The sequence below is a fragment of the Taudactylus pleione genome, unplaced genomic scaffold (assembly GCF_031769625.1).
Source record: "Taudactylus pleione unplaced genomic scaffold, aTauple2 ptg000098l, whole genome shotgun sequence".
NCBI classification, from domain to species: Eukaryota; Metazoa; Chordata; class Amphibia; order Anura; family Myobatrachidae; genus Taudactylus; species Taudactylus pleione.
In genome coordinates, this window is record NW_028284500.1 from 1,868,689 (window position 1) to 1,886,272 (window position 17,584).

The following is a 17,584-nucleotide window of genomic DNA, read 5'->3' on the forward strand; positions in this document are numbered from 1 at the left end:
AATGACCGCAAGTTTTGTTCGCTCGTTCAGACATAGAGGCATGAACAGACCGCAAAGAACGAACGGTTCATTTGAATAGCCACCCCTATTTTCTGGACGAACGACCGCAAATAGCGTCCGGCTCTGAATCAGGCCCTTAGTTTTTTGTAAATCCCAATTTATATTGCGCACGCTGTGTACAGTAGTGCAATAACTTCCAACCCCCAAGCCAGGTAGTTGGTAGTTATGGTATATTCAGGTTGCCCACTCTCTGTATCACTGAATTGTCAAACTGATTTTCCACGTTTCTTAATCACCTGTCACTTTTGCAATCCCGTTTGTTTTTGGTGAATAATCATTGCAATCACCTGCCCTATAGTGTTCTCATATGATGAAAAGTGAAGGGATGTGTACTTTGTCTCTTTATATTAAATGGCAAATTCCTATATAGCTACTGTATATCATTATGTAAAATGAAGAGCGAACATTGAGTCAGATTCAGAGGTGGCCGCTAATGTCGTCGCGGCTGCGAATTTGTAAGCAGCTGTTGTGCGAAAAATACGCAAATGTTGCAGCCGCCAGAATCTGTATTGAGACGCCCACTGGCGGCTTCCCCAATCCAAGCGACCACCCACAAAGACGCATCATCGGTCGCAGATCAGTCGATTATTGCGCTTGAGTCGCCACCTCCCCGTTCTAGCCCACAAGCAGTCCCTGTCTGTCCTTCATTTTGTTCTTTCAGTTGTGAGCAAATTACAGTTCTCGTATAGGGAGGTGGTCACGTGATGGAAATAAATTAAAACATGCCAGATGAAGTGTAATTGGAAGTAAAAAATATTTAAATTTAACACAATTATCAATAAACACAGCCAATATGACACAAAACCAATGATTCAACAAACTGAAAGCATACTGCACCTAGACTCTGGGTAATATTGGTCGAAATGATTGGTGAAGAGTGACAATGTCCTGTTCCTATATGACTCGTTGTAGTGGACAATTGGAATAGTAGTAGATCCAATACGGGTTATCTCAAACCAGCTCACAATGTGTAGGGGTCCTGGATTGAAAGCGGAGCAAAGGACCTTTGATAAAGCTGGGAGTTACCCAACGAAACGCGTCAGGTTGAAGCGCCAGTTCTCTGTGGGACACTTATGTTGGACATTCCTATTGTGCAATTGATGCACTGTGACTTGGACCAGACTTTATTGCCCTTTGCTACATCAGCCTTGCTGGGCTGACATTGCTCCTATTTCCAAGGGGGATTTCATCAATTCTCACCACTCCAAGGGACGTCACTTAGCGAGATTGCTGTTCCGCTTTCAATCCAAAATATTTTTGACTTCCAATTACACTTCATCTGGCATGTTTTGTTAATGTATTTCCATCACATGTGACCACCTCCCTATACTAGCGCTGTCACCTTTTTCCATATTGTATATCTTTTTTGGGGTTGACTATACCCATCACATACAGCTGCTGTGGATTAAGGACCTATTGAAGCGCCTGATATTTGAAGGAAACTTCATTTATTTTCAATTTCTAAATGACAGTTCTCCCCTACTTAATACATACGTTATTCATAAAGCATTCGATGGCAATGCCAAATAATTGTTACTGCATTCTATAGGACTGATTACTAGTTATGTACAGTATATGGGAAACTGAGCAGTATTCAGAAAATCCGGGTTCACTATATAGATTGCTTGTTCCCGTAGAATACTATCCATATATATGGGCTAATAATATACCCACTGATGGGAGATATAAGGAGTCACAGAGGAGACCATTGAGCATTATTGCATTCTGTAGGACTGATTACTAGTTATCTACAGTATATGGGAAACTGAGCAGTATTCAGAAAATCCGGGTTCACTATATAGATTGCTTGTTCCCGTAGAATACTATCCATATATATGGGCTGATAATATACCCCCTGATGGGAGATATAAGGAGTCACAGAGGAGACCATTGAGCATTATTGCATTCTGTAGGACTGATTATTAGTTATCTACAGTATATGGGAAACTGAGCAGTATTCAGAAAATCCGAGTTCACTATATAGATTGCTTGTTCCCGTAGAATACTATCCATATATATGGGCTGATAATATACCCCCTGATGGGAGATATAAGGAGTCACAGAGGAGAGCATTGAGCATTATTGCATTCTGTAGGACTGATTACTAGTTATCTACAGTATATGGGGAACTGAGTAGTATTCAGAAAATCCGGGTTCACTATATAGATTGCTTGTTCCCGTAGAATACTATCCATATATATGGGCTGATAATATACCCCCTGATGTGAGATATAAGGAGTCACAGAGGAGAGCATTGAGCATTATTGCATTCTGTAGGACTGATTACTAGTTATCTACAGTATATGGGGAACTGAGCAGTATTCAGAAAATCCGGGTTCACTATATAGATTGCTTGTTCACATAGAATACTATCCATATATATGGGCTGATAATATACCCCCTGATGGGAGATATAAGGAGTCACAGAGGAGACCATTGAGCATACAAAAGCACAAGGCTACGGTGTGACGCCTTTATAAAGGTCACAGTACTCTGAGGCGACTTCTATATCACAGCAAGACATACATTATCCTTTATATTGTGCCAGTGGCTGCTTTTATCAGAGATATAATTTGAGCATTTTGTTACTGTTTTATTAAGTTATGCTTTGATTTAATGACCTCTTATGTTCTATTATTTATGATTTTCAAGTGAGAGAAAGGCATTGTGTCACATCGCTGCGCTTTGTGACTACAGGGGACCATTGATCAGCAATCACATACTCACTGCGACCTGGGCGTGATATTAGCGCCCATGATCGCATTGCAGTATGCGATTATAACGCAGGAATGTATCAAATACAGGCTTGCCGATAATCTGGCTGCCTTTTCCGGGAGAGGCAGCCAACTCGGCACAGCAAGGGGAGCGTGGCGGGGTTTTGGGGGCAGTGGGCGTGACTGCAAAATCGCGTCATTGTGGCCCCGCCCCCGCTACATAATGCCGAGACTGCCAGCACTGTGTAACCGAGGCCACGATAACGCGGTTCAGCGCAAATCGCGTCATCATTTCTCCCTGGACCGGCCGGGAGACTTGCCCACTCTGGGGGGCCGGGAGCGGCACACAGCACTCAACCATTTCAGGAGAGGAGGCAAGTATGATCAAATAGCACCCGCAGGGACAGGAGCTCCTACAGTGTGCTCGGAGTGAAGTGACCGCATCAGCGGTGGCTGCCGGGGTCAATCTCTTTGCATTCATGCTTTGCATTCTGCAGCTTGGTAAATCCAACAGCATTGCCTCCCCCATAGAAACCTATGGAGGTTACAGCTGCTGTCGGAAAAGGAGGGACTGCAGCAGATAGCAGAGATATCTGCTACGATGCCTCCATAATACATCTGGGGGATACTTAATATTTGTAGATATCCCCCGAAAACATGTGTTTTTAGGGAATATGCTGCAAATATGTAATGATAAATAGGCCCCTAAGTGGCAGTTGTTGCCTCACAGACGGCTTCTGCTGGGGGGATAGTGATAATCATTGTTAAAATGATTGAGGGTGCTCACGTTAAACCCCTCCCATATGACTGTGTGATGTCATGCAGCACCCAATCACCTGCTGCAGCTCTTTTAGGGGTCTATTTACTAAGCAGTGTTAGGAGACAGAGTGAAAAGTGATAAGTCTGTGGTAAGGTGCCAGCCAATCAGCTCCCAACTGTCATTTATCAAACACAGCCTGTGAGATGGCAGGAGCTGATTGGCTGGCACCTTATCACTTTTCACTCTGTCTCCTAACACTGCTTAGTAAATAGACCCCTTAGAGAGCTAGCTCCTATGATTAATTACTGGCTGAAGTGAAGAGAAGAATAATGCAAAGAAGCTGTATGTATTGTACACACACACTCACTCACACACACACTCACTCTCTCTCTCTCTCTCTCTCTCTGTCTCTCGGGACAACTGTGAAGTATATGCCATTGTCAGTCTTACATAGATGCAATATTTCCTATATTGTACACGTTGTGGAAGTTATATTTGTTGACTAGTGATGTCAGACAGTGACAAAAGATAACTATATATTTCACACCCTCTTTGATTGGATAAACAAGCTGCATCAATGGACATCTATTAAATGGCTCCTGTTAAATCATTATGTTTTTATTAGGTCCCTGGATAGAAAGCTACAGAGACCTGTACTTGGAAAATCCCTGACTCTTCCCAGCATCCCACAGTCGCCGGTTCTCACCAGGGTCCCGCAGCTCCAGGAAGCAGGCACACGGCTCCCGTCAACCTGTTCATCCAGTACAGACACCTTAACTTCATGCAAATTGCCGCCTGCTGGTACGTCCTCCGCCAAAAGTGTGGGTTATGTAATTAGCACATTACAGACCGGGCCTTTCACAGGGGCAAACGCAGGATTTTTATAGGGGGGTTTACACACATACACTGTTAGTGTTCCCTCTAGCTCCGGCGGCAGGCAGGGCGTCAGAGCTAGAGAGGGCAATCTTGTGCGCGCGCCCGAAAAGGGGGCGTGATTATGAAAAGGGGGCGTGTTTATAAGACGCGTCCCCTTTTCGGCATACTTGGGGGCGTGCCCGGCGCTTACGGACATGCCGGGCAGCCCCCAAGCGCTGCAGAATGGGAGAATAGATGCCGGGCGCATGCGCCCGGCGTCTATTCTCCGCCGGTGACCGGGTCACCGCATGTTTGTCCACCCACCGGACACTGCGTCCCGCGGGTGAGAACGGCTCCCGCAGGCTGTTAGGGCAGGGCGCTTTTTGCCCTCCTCCTGGAGGGCAGGGTGCTTTTTGCCCTCCAGAAGGAGGGCAGGGCGCCGCGCCCCGCTAAAACAGCTTAGCGGGAATGCTACACTGTGTCAGGCTTGCCTACCCTCCCGATTTGGTCGGGAGCCTCCCGAATATCGGGTGCCGCTCCCGACCCCCCGGAAAGACAGGCAAGCCTCCCAGCTGCCGCCTGACCCCCCCCCCAACTACTACAAGAAACCCCCGCAGCGGAGGGCTCGATGACGCGATTTGCGCTGAATCGAGTCATAGTGGCTCCGCCCCCTGCTTCACAATGCCAAATTTTTCGGCATTGTGAAGGCGTAGCCACGATGACGGAGCTGCACCTGGCACCAATGACCTCCATTCCTGGGGGTAATGGACGGACAGCCGGGCATGCAATGATTAATATGCATGCCCGGCTGTCCGTCCTTTACCTCCAGGAATTTCATTTTGACCCCATTTGGGGTAATTTACCCCTGTTCCCTGACCAGTGATCTATAGGGTCAATTATTAATACTGTATTTGCCCTTCAGTCCTCCCTGAGCTCGCCTTAGGACGCCTGCGTTACGGTTTGACAGGTGTACCGCCCAAGTCAAACTCCCCACCTGCCACTGTCCACACTATCCAGTACATAAGGAGACGGGCCGTGCAAGGCTCTTTTTCTGCCCCACCCCCCAGATTCCCAAACTTTCTCCAATGCTCTGGAATGGAGCCAACATCTGATATAAAAACATTCAGCTCAGGCAGGATGACCCTACTGCCGCATCTAATGGCTTATGCTGGGCATACACTATACAGTTATCTGTCAGATATCTGTCCAGTCTGGCTGGTTGGAATGAAAACCTGGTAATATATGGGAGCCAATGACAATCGACCATTTGCTCACAAACACTGAAAAATTTGACAAAAATTGTCATCCAGATAAATTGGTTAAATCAAATTAATTTAACCAATTTGACCAATACTTTTTGCCCATTTTCCAGTGTTTAAGACCATATGGACGATTATCATTGGCTCCCATACAGTACCAGGTTTTCATTCCAACCAGCCAAATTGGACAGTTATCTGACAGATAATTGTATAGTGTATGCCCAGTATTACTGAGATCACTGGTCCTGTATATGTCAGAATTATTTCATACCTTTGTATGACGTATATTATAGCCGGTTAGGTGCTGATTATGCCGTCTTCATGAATGGCCACACTTGCTTTAAAATGAAGCATTTTGAAGCCCCCTTTTAGAAATACTGCATTTGCCCCTGCTGGGGTACAGTATTTGTGGCAATGGGGAGAACTGTACATCTTATTATAAATATTATAATTATGGGTCTGATTCAGAGATGGGCGCAATGTTGACGTTGGACGCATTGGAGCTTTTTTCGCCACTGCGCATGCGTGAAAGCCGCATTGCACACGCACAACAATGGATTAGCGACGGCGGTCACATATGGGATTTCTTTGCAAAGTGAGTGACAGGTAGTTAGCGTTTGGGGGAGGTAACGGGGGGTAGTTAGAAATGACGCAGGCGTGTTGGGAACGTTTTCTGGGCTTGCTGTAGTCAGGCTCTGAGGATTAGTTCGCAGTTGCAGAGGCCCCGGGGTCTTAGGAGAGCCGCTCTGTCTGACACAGCATAGGCCTCCTCAGAAGCTCAATGTGCAGCCAATGTTTCCCACTTTTGTGCGTGATCGGCGGATGTCAGACGCCGGAGGTGTACGTCTCAGTGCACAACATGGCGACTGAGTTATTATTAGCATATTTTCTCGTCGGCCATGGTTAAAGCAATGCACTGAGCAGTCACCACCCATGAGTCAACTTTGTGAGCCTGTAACTTCCGCTGTTGATGACTCTACGCTAGTTTTGCATAGCAGTCACGGGGGGATCGGTATGAATTACCGCCGGCCGGCAGAGGTGAAGATCCCGACTGCGCTAAAGGTAAGTATAAACTAACCAACCCTCCCTTAGGGGTGCCTAACCTCTCCCCCCCCAAGTGCCTAGCCCCCCTCTAAGTGCCTAACCATAACCCCGTTCTAAATGCCTAAACCGAAGTCTCCCGGGGTGGTACCTAACCATAACCTCCCCCCTGGGGTGTCTACCCCTAACCCCCCCTTCCCCTAGCCTAACCCTTCCGGGGGGCTGCCTAACCCCAAGTCCCCTTGGGGAGCCCGTAACCTAAAGTGGCTGTCCACGCCCAGTGCCCGGCTTACCTTCGATCGGGATGTCGTCGGGATTTCGACACCTGTCATTAGACCCTTGCCGGGATTAGATAGTCAGAATGCCGACGGTTGGGATTTAGACCGTCGGCATCCCGACTGCATACCGACACGAGTGCAGAGTGGAATGGGATGATCTGGAAATTTCCCGAGTCCAGCATGGGGTGTTAAAGGGGTTTGACCAAGTGCGCATGCGCACGACGGAGGCGGCTCCATCGTGCGCATGCGCGATACCCGAATAACGACGACCAAGCCATCATTATGGGTCTCGCACCAAAGGGGGCCTGCTGTTGATGGTGATTGACAGCACGCCCCCTTTGGTGGGCTTGCCGGGGGCGTGGCTGCCCAGATGGAGGCGTTTCCATGGGAACGCCTACCGTCTGGGGGCGGCCCCACTGACATCACAAGTGATGTGAGTGGGAGTGCTCTCGGCTCTGATAGAGCCAAAAGCACTCCAGGGCTTGCGGCAGACGAGACCCTAGCGCAAGGGTCTCGTCGCAAGCCCGATGGTCGCGATGGTCTTGACCATCGCGACCATCATTTTGGCCGCTCGCTATAGCTGTGGGTAGTCACCCACAGCTATGCGAGTGGCCAGGAGGCCGCTCTTAAATTCTGAGGGACGGCCCTGATTGAGAGCGAGCGCTCTGTCAGAGCGTCCGGCTCTGAATCAGGGCCTTTGTTCATTAACCTACATTGGACGCGGTAAATAGCCTAAATTCCAGGGTTTTTGCCGGTGCACGGGCACAGACCCGGGTCTAGACTATGGGCCTGATTCAGAGACAGACGCAAAGGTGATTACACACGCGCATTTGTATAAGTCACACTGCACATGCGCAGAGATCGCACTACGATTACGGACGCACATAGGACTCCATCGAAGAGTGAGTGACAAGTTGTCAGCGTTTGGGGTGGTGACGGGGGGTGGGCTGAGAAACACAGTCTGTCCATTTAAACGCTGGTACATGGGCGTGCATAGATTAGCCACTGCGAGTGCATGCGCAGCTCTGCGTGTCAGAAGAGCTCCAAAGGCCATGGAAGGTCAGACCTCCCGCAAGGGTAAGATGGCCGTGGATGTGCGTCGATGTTAACGATGTTTACGCTTGTATGAATTGTCGCACGCAGGTAAGAAGGCAGCAGTCTTTAAGCTCGGGTGATCTGTGCAGACATTAGCATATTTTCACTGCTGCGTCGCGTACAATATTGCAGCTGTGATCGCATTAGCATCTGTCTCTGAATCAGGCCCTATTTATGAGAGGGGCCGACTCAGGTCGGAGTCCCGGGTCAGCGACCCTGCTTGGTAGCAGGGTTATTCCCGGGTCCGACTCTGGTCGCCTGGAGTGTGACTGGCATTACCCCGGATTGTGATGACCCGGGTCATACTTTTAAAGGATCTGATTACCTGGCTCAATGGCAATTGGAGATGACATAATCTCAAGCGTCCACTGCCTGATGGAAGACCAAGGTCGTCACCCATGTGTGAGGTAGGTACAGAAAACCCCGGCTTCAACAGGGGCTCAGTGTTCCGGGGTTTATTGTATATGTGAAAGGGGTATTAGTGATCTGATTGCTAAAGGTGCATACACACGTAACAATTTTTTGAATGATTTAACTATAATGACGTCGGTATCGTTCAATTGCTGTCAAAAATCTGACAGATAATCGTTCATAAAATCGTTGGTAACAAAATCGTTGTGTGTGTATGCAGCTTCAGACTGAAATATATCTACTATATATTCTATAATAACAATATGTAGCTGCAGTTAATACGGTCTTTAACATTTTACAGTACTGACATGGTTTCCCACCAGTAACAGGGGGATCTGCAACTAATGTCTAGGTTAACCTATGAATAGTATAACTCCTTACCAGGTCACCAGCAATCCTTATAGCAGATAATTGATTAAATGCATCTTAATTGCCCAAATCACACCCTGCAGTGTACCACATTGCTTTCCTTACTGCTTTTACTTGTGTATCTCTCAGTTTAGGGAATGCTCGTGTCATTCCCCTATGGTTCCCTGAATCTCAGGGGGCACTATTATTTATGTTTAGACTCCTGGGGGCACTAGTATTTATTTCCACACAAATGGGGACACTTTCCACATTTATTAGGGGATCAACATTTGTAATGCTTTCACTTGTAGTTCCACAAGTACTTGAACTATGGGGGCAATTCAGACCCGGACGCTAAGCCATGATCGCTCGCATCCAAAAGGGGCCGGGTATGCAAATTCTGCGATCGCACTGTCTGGTGTAATGACGCCCTCTATATCTTATGGAGCATACACACGGTCAGATTTGTCAGATCTGTCAGATGAACGGTTGAACGATTTGACCAACGATTTGAACGATTTTTGACTGCATTAAAATGAATGGAAACGTCCAAATCTGACTGCAAACACATCAGATGTCAGATATCATTATCTGACCATCGGGAACGCTCATCGTTCATCGTTCAGACGTGTCAGATATGTTAGATTTTCTGATTGAATTAATTTTTTAAATCGTTATCGCTCAGATCTGAAGAAAAATCTAATCGTGTGTATGCACCATTAGAGAGCGACGGCAGAGTGACAGCACGCCGATATAAAGACGCACACTTTTCTTGCTTAGCACGTCATCTCCAGGAAGTGTATGATTAATCAGAACCATCTGAGCTGCACGCAGCGCTTGACGTAGACCCTACCCAACCACAAGCACTGCGATCACTGCAGGCTGAAATAAGTGTACAATGACACTTCCATACTAATTATGCACACCCATAAAACTCAGTTTTGACGCCCAGACACGCCTGCGTTCATAGCACCACTTTCCCGTTCACAAACACCTTCCCCTGTTACCACTCACAAACGGCGCTATCTGTCACTCAAAGTAGCGCTCAGTCTTTGTCTACGAGCGCACGATTCCTGATCGCAGTGACTTGGTCGCGCACTGCAATGCTTGCGCAGACTGGCAACAATCGCCCATAGCGAGCGATCACGGCTTAGCGTCCGGGTCTGAATCAGGCCCTACAGCTTTACATTTTTCCCCTGGTGCCTAACAGTAAATGGGATGGTTTGCATACTTGCATATCTGCCTGGTCTACAAATCAGGATTTCGGCTTTCGAGCTGCCGGGTGTTATTGATGCTCTTTGATGAGAATACTGACCTTGTACAAACCACACATCAAACCCCCAGAAACAATGCGGTTTTGCCAAACTGCACCATAGTGAATTTTCCGATAGGCTTAAAGACACGGGGATAATGGAGCACCTACACACGGAGACCAGCTGAAAAGGGGTGAAGCGCAGTTCATGCGTTATAATAATACAGACTATTTACTATTTCAATCTTTTTTTGTTTAAACCATCTGGTATAGAAATAATAAAATGATGTAGAAGCAATATTAGCGAGATACATAATAACCCTGAAGAAGATGATATTACAAAACATTAATAGCAGTGGGCATATGGATAGATCCTCAGGGAACAATGATCTCTGGTACTGCTGCAGCTAAATCACTCAGAGCCAGCCCTTGTGGTACAGTGAAGAGGCTCGGCCTGGCTGTGTTCCCGCACTCCTTGACACCACATCTGTGACTGGAGGAAGACGAGTGCTGAGAGCTGCCAGAGCTGCTTCTGTTCTCCGCACAAACGGGCAAATGTTTTGTCAAGTAAAGCTTTGGTGCAGGCGTCGGGAAGCCGTGTGTATTCACTGCGCTCTACTTCCCCAGTTCCCTTTCATAAGTGTGTGTTATAGCATTGCTCTGACAGTCTATCAAAGGAAAATAACATCTTTTAAAATTACATTTTTGTATATTACAGAACAGTTGCGTTCTTTGTACATTGGGCAGAGTCAGATTTGTGCGCTAATGCAAACGCAATTGTGAATTTTTTCCGCTTAGCAAAATATGCTAATGCATCAGCCGGCGGAATTTCTATTGAGACGCCCACCGGAGCCCTCGCAGCTGCCCGTGAATGCGTACAGAAACGCAGCATAGGACGCAGATCCAGAAAAAACTCCTTGAGTGGATCTTTGGGTCACTCAGACTGGCTGCGGTAACAGACTCTGGTGCTTTGTACTCTGCGTGCGCCCTGGCAGGCGCTGGCTAGTCCATGCCCAGGAAACGTTTTGGTTGGAACTCCCTGTAACCACCCACAAAACGGTCTCTTCCTGACAATCAGTTGCAAGTGAATCCTCACAGCGAGCTCGATCGCAGTTCATTTGCTGCGTGTGCAGACGACCGATAATCACTCAATTGCATGAAAATCGGCATAGCGTTCAACTGTAAATCGGGCCCAGTATTCTACGCTTTCAGCTTGCACGTGCTACTAGCTGCCATTTTCCAGGTTTGCCATTGGGCTGGAGTGTTTTTGCGCTTTATTGCTGGGTGTAGGTACATTTATTACAGGACTGAGTGCATCTGTGTATTGTACCCATCATACATTGTTTATGTAATTAGTGCTAGTGATGGAAACTGGACCATGTGTCTGTCTTCTCCACAGTGGACTCATGGCGCACTGGAGAGAGACTGATGGACACCAGCAGTCTGAGTCCCCGGCTCATCTCTTCCCCGGAGGAGTCTCGCCTCGGTCACCAGCGCTCCTTCCACATGCGGAAGAGCATCTCTGTGGACAACCACCTGAGCTCCTGTCACTACCCCCTGCACCCGCCAGACCCCCAAGGACAGAGGGTGAAGAGCAAGCTGAGGAGGCAGTTTGTAAGTAAACAGTCTCTGATTTATGGAGGTTATGAAAGTCACATCAAACATGGCAGAGACTTGTTCTTTCTCTTTGTAATGTCACCGTCATTCTAAGCAAACTGGAATTTTACTAGAGATGATCATTTTATAGAATGTACTAGATAATTGATAGCAGGAATCGATGTGGTTGCCATGGGCAACACCAGGGTCGGAACTAGAGGTGTGCAAGTGGTGCCATCACACAGAGCCCTGAGGGCGGCACCATCACTGCCCCACGCACCTGCATGTGGCTTTCAGGTTGCCTGGAATGGCAGCCGTCAGCCAATAGCTCTGCTGCAGAGCTACCCGTAGCGTCCAAGGGACACTCCAGGCAGGCATCCTGCAGCCTTTGGAGCTGCCTGGAGCATAGGTCACTTTGGTATCACAGGTTTAAGGGACGGGGGCAGCAGAGGGCTGTTATGGACATTTGTCCTCTTATGGGGACATACTGTAGGTGTCTTATGTGCTAATCCTGTGAGAGAGAGAAAGTACCAACCAACTAGCTCCTAACTGTAATTTTTCAAACACAGCCTATCACATGACCGTTAGGAGCTGATTGGTTGAGACTTTATCTGTGTCCACTTTAGCTCTCTCCATGGCTTAGTACATAGACCCCATAGTTGTGTCAGAATGAACATTGGCTATACCACTGTGACTGGGGGAAGAATCATTGCGCAAACTTCCTTTCTGACCTAGGGGGAGATGTAACAAACCTTCTAAAGTGGACAAGTGGAGATGTCACCTATAGCAACCAATCAGCTTCTAGCTGTCATTTATATAGTACATCGTATAAACTGATTGGTAGAATCTTATTGGTTGCTATAGGTAACACCTCCAGTTGTCCTCTCTAAAAGGTTTGATACATCTCTCCCTTTATCACAGAGTTCTACAGCCCAATCTTTATTTTCTGTTTTAAATAAAATACGGTGGTAAATGTGGAGGTGGCAGGTTGTGTTTTATGTACTTTCCGCAGGGTAATAATAACTAGTTATGTGCATTGAGCGCCTCTGACTGGACAATACTAGAGCAGGTTATACATAAGAAAATGGTGTCTGCAAATAATCTATAAGCATTAGCATGTGTGGACAAGGCCTAAAGGGTGTTCCTTGTGTAAAGATCTAATTTATTTCAATACACAGTGTGTTTCTGTGGTATATGTCTACTTACTAGATCATGTCTATTGGCATAGCTCTGCATATAGCAGACTTGTATTTCAGAGGGTCCGGTCTGCCATGTGAGAAGCAGGAGCACGTTTATGTTTTGGATGGAGGTTGTTTGTTATATATAATGATATTGTCTTTTCCTGTGCATGGCCAATGTCTTAGAATAAAACTGCAGTAACATGCCCAGTATTTATATATTATTAGATCCTAATCTATGGTCAGGGATTGCTGGGTCAGGATGGTCACACAGATAGGGGCTTGCGGGACAACTCCTGTATGTTTCATCAACTTACTACATTCAACATTTTTCATTGTCTTTCTTTTGTATATTTTAGTATGTGCAGTTGTTGGATGCAGGGGCACACTTACCTACTCTCCCAGAACGGCCGGGAGCCTCCCGAAAACCAGGTGGTGCTACCGGCCACCCGGAAAAGTGGGCAAGTCTCCCGGCCGCATACCCCCCACCTCCTCCCACCTCGGGTGGGCAGATGACGCGACTCACGCTGAATCCCGTCATCGCGCCCCCACCCCCTGCTTCCCAATGTAGTTAATCTGGGTGCCCCTCACTCCGCCCCTAATGCCGGGTAATGTTCCCGGCCCTGCACCCATATACATCAGGAATGTCAGCAAGTACAGGCAGGGGTCAATATGGAAGCCAGGATACAACATATAGGAGTCTATTTACTAAGCAGTGTTATGAGACAGAGTGAAAAGAGATAAGAAAGTAATAAGGTGCCAGCCAATCAGCTCCCAACTGTCATCTCACAGGCTGTGTTTGAAAAATGACAGTTGGGAGCTGATTGGCTGGCACCTTATCACTTTCTTATCACTTTTCACTCTGTCTCCTAACACTGCTTAGTAAATAGACCCCTTAATGACTGGTACCATAGAGTAACAGAATGGGGTGGGGTGGTGTACAGTATGGGGGACTTTGGAAATTGCAGCATTGCGGGGAGGATGGGGCAGTACAAAGAAAGATTCCATGGCAGACGGGAGTAAAATGCAGACCAGATATAAGTTAGTTACTATAACTAACGATGACTGGACAGTACAACAAGTACATGACAATAATGTTTGTATATTTGTGTGTAAAGCTGGGTACACACCTGAACGATGTAACAAACAATGCAACGGCTGATACAACTTCACTCACAATCAGACCATCCCAGAACACACTAGTTTGAGCGTAAGCACTATGCAATCTTTGTGTATATCGTGTCGGGGGATTGTATCCAAGTAATCATTACTCCTGTACATGGGCCTGATTCAGCAAGGAACGCAGTTGCTTATACGCACGCACCCGGCCACATCGGGTTCGCAGTGGATAATTTATGTCCTTGTAACGCCTGCATTCACTCGACCACCCCCCGTCACCACCCCCAAACGGCGATGGGTCTGCGTACACACTGCGATCTCATTCCCGGTCACAGTGACTGGTTCGCGCATGCGCACTGTGATGTGTACGCATGCACAGTATGCAACAATCAGCCGATTGCGTGCGTATAAGCAACTGCGCTTCTTGCTGTATCAGGCCCAATGTGTGGTCGTGCGTAAACATTACATGATGTGCTCCACATCGTACATCTCGTCGTCCCATCTGCCGTGCAGCACATCAGATGGGTCACTGCGATGAACGACGTAGGCACAGATTGATAGATTGGGGGCCAACACTATACAATGGTTGTGCAGATTGGTCCAAACTACCAAGATTGCAGGATATACGGTATAGTGTGTACCCAGCTGTCGTCTGCTGCAGGACATGGCGAGCATCCTGGTAACTGGGACTGTGCAATGTTTTTATTCTGCTTGTTTGGGCACTAGGTGCATACATAAGTACCCCACTTTTTAGTACATGTTGTGCAATATACCTGTATTTTAGTATTTGTCCTGGCTATTCTCATTTTTGGATGTCCACTTAATTTATTATAACTTTTTTTCCCTTCCTAATATATTGTTCATTGGAGCGTCATTTATGACTGAAAGTAGTTGTTTTGGCCAATCTTTCTCTGAGTGAACATGTTCCCCATGTACAGTATATAGAGGGGATAACTATCCCTTTAGTTCAGTCATGCTAGTAAGACCTGTCTAAAGGTGCATACACACACAACGATTTTTTGAACGATTATCGTTAAACGATATCGTTAAAAAAATCGTTCACTTTCTGAGTCAAACGATGAACGATTATTGTTCATGCGCGTTCACGTTTGTAGTTTGTAGTTTGTAGTTCAGTCAGACTTGTCAACTCAACGATTTTCATTAAGTTAATATGCAAAAATCGTTTGTGGTTCATAAAAATCATTCATTACATTTAAATGAACATAGTAAATGAACAACTTTAGTAAATGATTTTAGTTAATTTTTTCAAGGTAGAAAATCGTTTACTAAAATCGTTCATTAACTCAATCGTTGTGTGTGTATGCAGCTTTTGTATTTACTCACCTTAGGGAAAGCTAACTGTGATGTCACTTCCGGTGGCCTCACTATGTGCTGGAAGCTTCTCTCAGGGCTTTCTCCGGAAATAGGGGGAGATGTTTCTAAAAAGGACAGCGGAGAGGTTGTCTATAGCAACCAATCAGCTTCTAGCTATCAAGTACATCCTAAACAATGATAGCTAGAAGCTGATTGGTTGCTGAGGGCTTCTCCACCTAACATCTCCCCCATACTCCTTAAATTGGCTAGGAATAAAGCCATGTGTCCCAGGCCCCAGTGCAGGCAATGTGTATTGTGAGGCAACATGGCGTTATGGGCCCCCTTTAGCAATTACGTGTTACAACACATTGTATAGACACAGCTGAGAAATGTTACCACATGGGCAGCAGCCAGAAATGCGAATACTCAACAGATGCGCAAATTACAGACAAGTGAATAAAAAATTACACAACCAAGACTTTAAAAATATATATATTAAAAGAAAAACTCCACAGGTATAATTGTACATACAAATTTAGAAATGTATCATCAACATCGTTTATTTGATGACCGCATTATGCGTCACTCCATTTGGAATCCAGGGAAATGAATAGAATGTTAAAACTATGATGATTTATAACAATGGGTGACCGTATCCATGGCAATGAGTAAGCACAGGCCTAGACAGTATACGTACATGGGGCCAAGGGCTTCATTCAGAGATGAGCGCAGCTACGCTCGCTCTTGGTACCGGTATATGCGAGTATATGCAAATGCTGGTTTCTACCTTCCCCTGCAAGCCGTGAGACGCCCACTTTCAGCATCTCTGCACACTGTAATACCGCCAATGTTTCTGTAGACGCCGCCATCGCTCGCACCTTCAACACTTGCAGGTACGGTTTGTCTTTCTGTACATGGCCGCTGTGGCTGCACCAATCTTTGTGTGCCCTGCTAGCCAGGTCCTAGTCACCGCCCAGGAAAGCCCATCACTTTGCCGCCCATAGCACGATCATGAGACGGACTACGTGAACATCGACATTGCATTCCAATTGCGTGCACCTGTGAATTAGACCCTAATTGTGCACTCACAAGTATATGGGTTAGTTTTCTAGCTGCGGTCAATGGCTTTAATATAATGTTTTCATATAAACATACTGTTATATAAGTATTTATTTAAACACTGTGAGCCTGGTTCTGAGTGGGACACAGCAGTGATAGTGAGCGCAGTGGGGCGATTTCTTTCTTCTGCGCACGCATATCAGTGGCACTTGTGATTGAGGTGCACCGAAGAGGCACAGTCTCAGAAATGGTGTGACCGTGTATTTGGCGTTCCTGGGCGGTGGCAGGGAGGTGGCTTAGCGGATGTTCTTATGTTATGGGAGTGTCCCTGGCGGGTCGCAGAAGTGGTTGCGTACACAGACGCTTAATCACTCACATAGGCGGCCATACTCGGTCTAATAATCTGCATCTGCCATAGGACTGGTGCAAGTTTCGAAGGTGCGGCCGTACAGACACACCCAGCAGTATTTTAGTTTATACTAAAGCTGTGTGGATGTCTCAGTCCTTGCACATTTGGACACATGGTCGTACACCAGGGAAGGGCCATACTTGTCTATCCTCCCGGAATGGCCGGCAGGCTCCCGAAAATCCTAGCCAGCCAGAAAAGGTGGACAAGTCTCCCGAGTTTGGGACCACGGCCACCCACTTCCCCGGTGGTCGCATGCAACGTCGTCAGGTTTGATGTGCTGCACATCAAACCTGACGATATCACAAGCTGCCCATTCATGTTAATGTAGGACGGAACGAGTGATCATTCCATCGTTCATAACATCGCTTTGATGTGTATACGCATTCCGATATGTCGATCCGACAGGCTGACATATTGTCCCGGTACACATTGTCCTGTGTGTACCCAGTTTTAGACACGAATCCCGTAACTACACCTCTAAGGGCCGTATTCAATTAGTTTTGCACCCGACGGACTTTTCGCCTACATCACGTGTTTTGCATGCAGAAAAGTAACTAGCACGCTCCCACTATTTGCCGTATTCAATTAGACAGGTCGCGAAAACGGCACCCGGCGAAACTGAAACAGGCGAAAAGTGCTGTCAAAAATGGGGAACTCAGCCTGACACCCCCAAAAGATGCACTAATATTGGGGATCACTATAGATGCCCCCGATTAGCTCTAATGAAGGTAATTGGGTACTTAAGTTGTGACAATTGCTGCCAATTAGCGCATTAACACAAGTGGTGAATAGCATTAAGCAGTATTTTTTGTGAAAATAACTACTCCCAGCAAATG

The 17,584-nt window shown here is 46.7% G+C and overlaps 1 protein-coding gene across 5 annotated transcripts in view; it reads left to right on the forward strand.

Annotated features, from left to right (window-relative positions):
• The window catches only part of LOC148526422 (ankyrin repeat and fibronectin type-III domain-containing protein 1-like), a 493,356-nt gene that overhangs the window by 123,671 nt on the left and 352,101 nt on the right, over positions 1 to 17,584 (forward strand). For all 5 annotated transcript variants that reach the window (XM_088470360.1, XM_088470359.1, XM_088470361.1 and 2 more), the window contains 2 exons: positions 4,160 to 4,335; positions 11,473 to 11,687. In XM_088470360.1, coding sequence (XP_088326486.1) covers positions 4,160 to 4,335; positions 11,473 to 11,687 — 391 coding nt within the window. The remainder of the gene's footprint in view (positions 1 to 4,159; positions 4,336 to 11,472; positions 11,688 to 17,584) is intronic.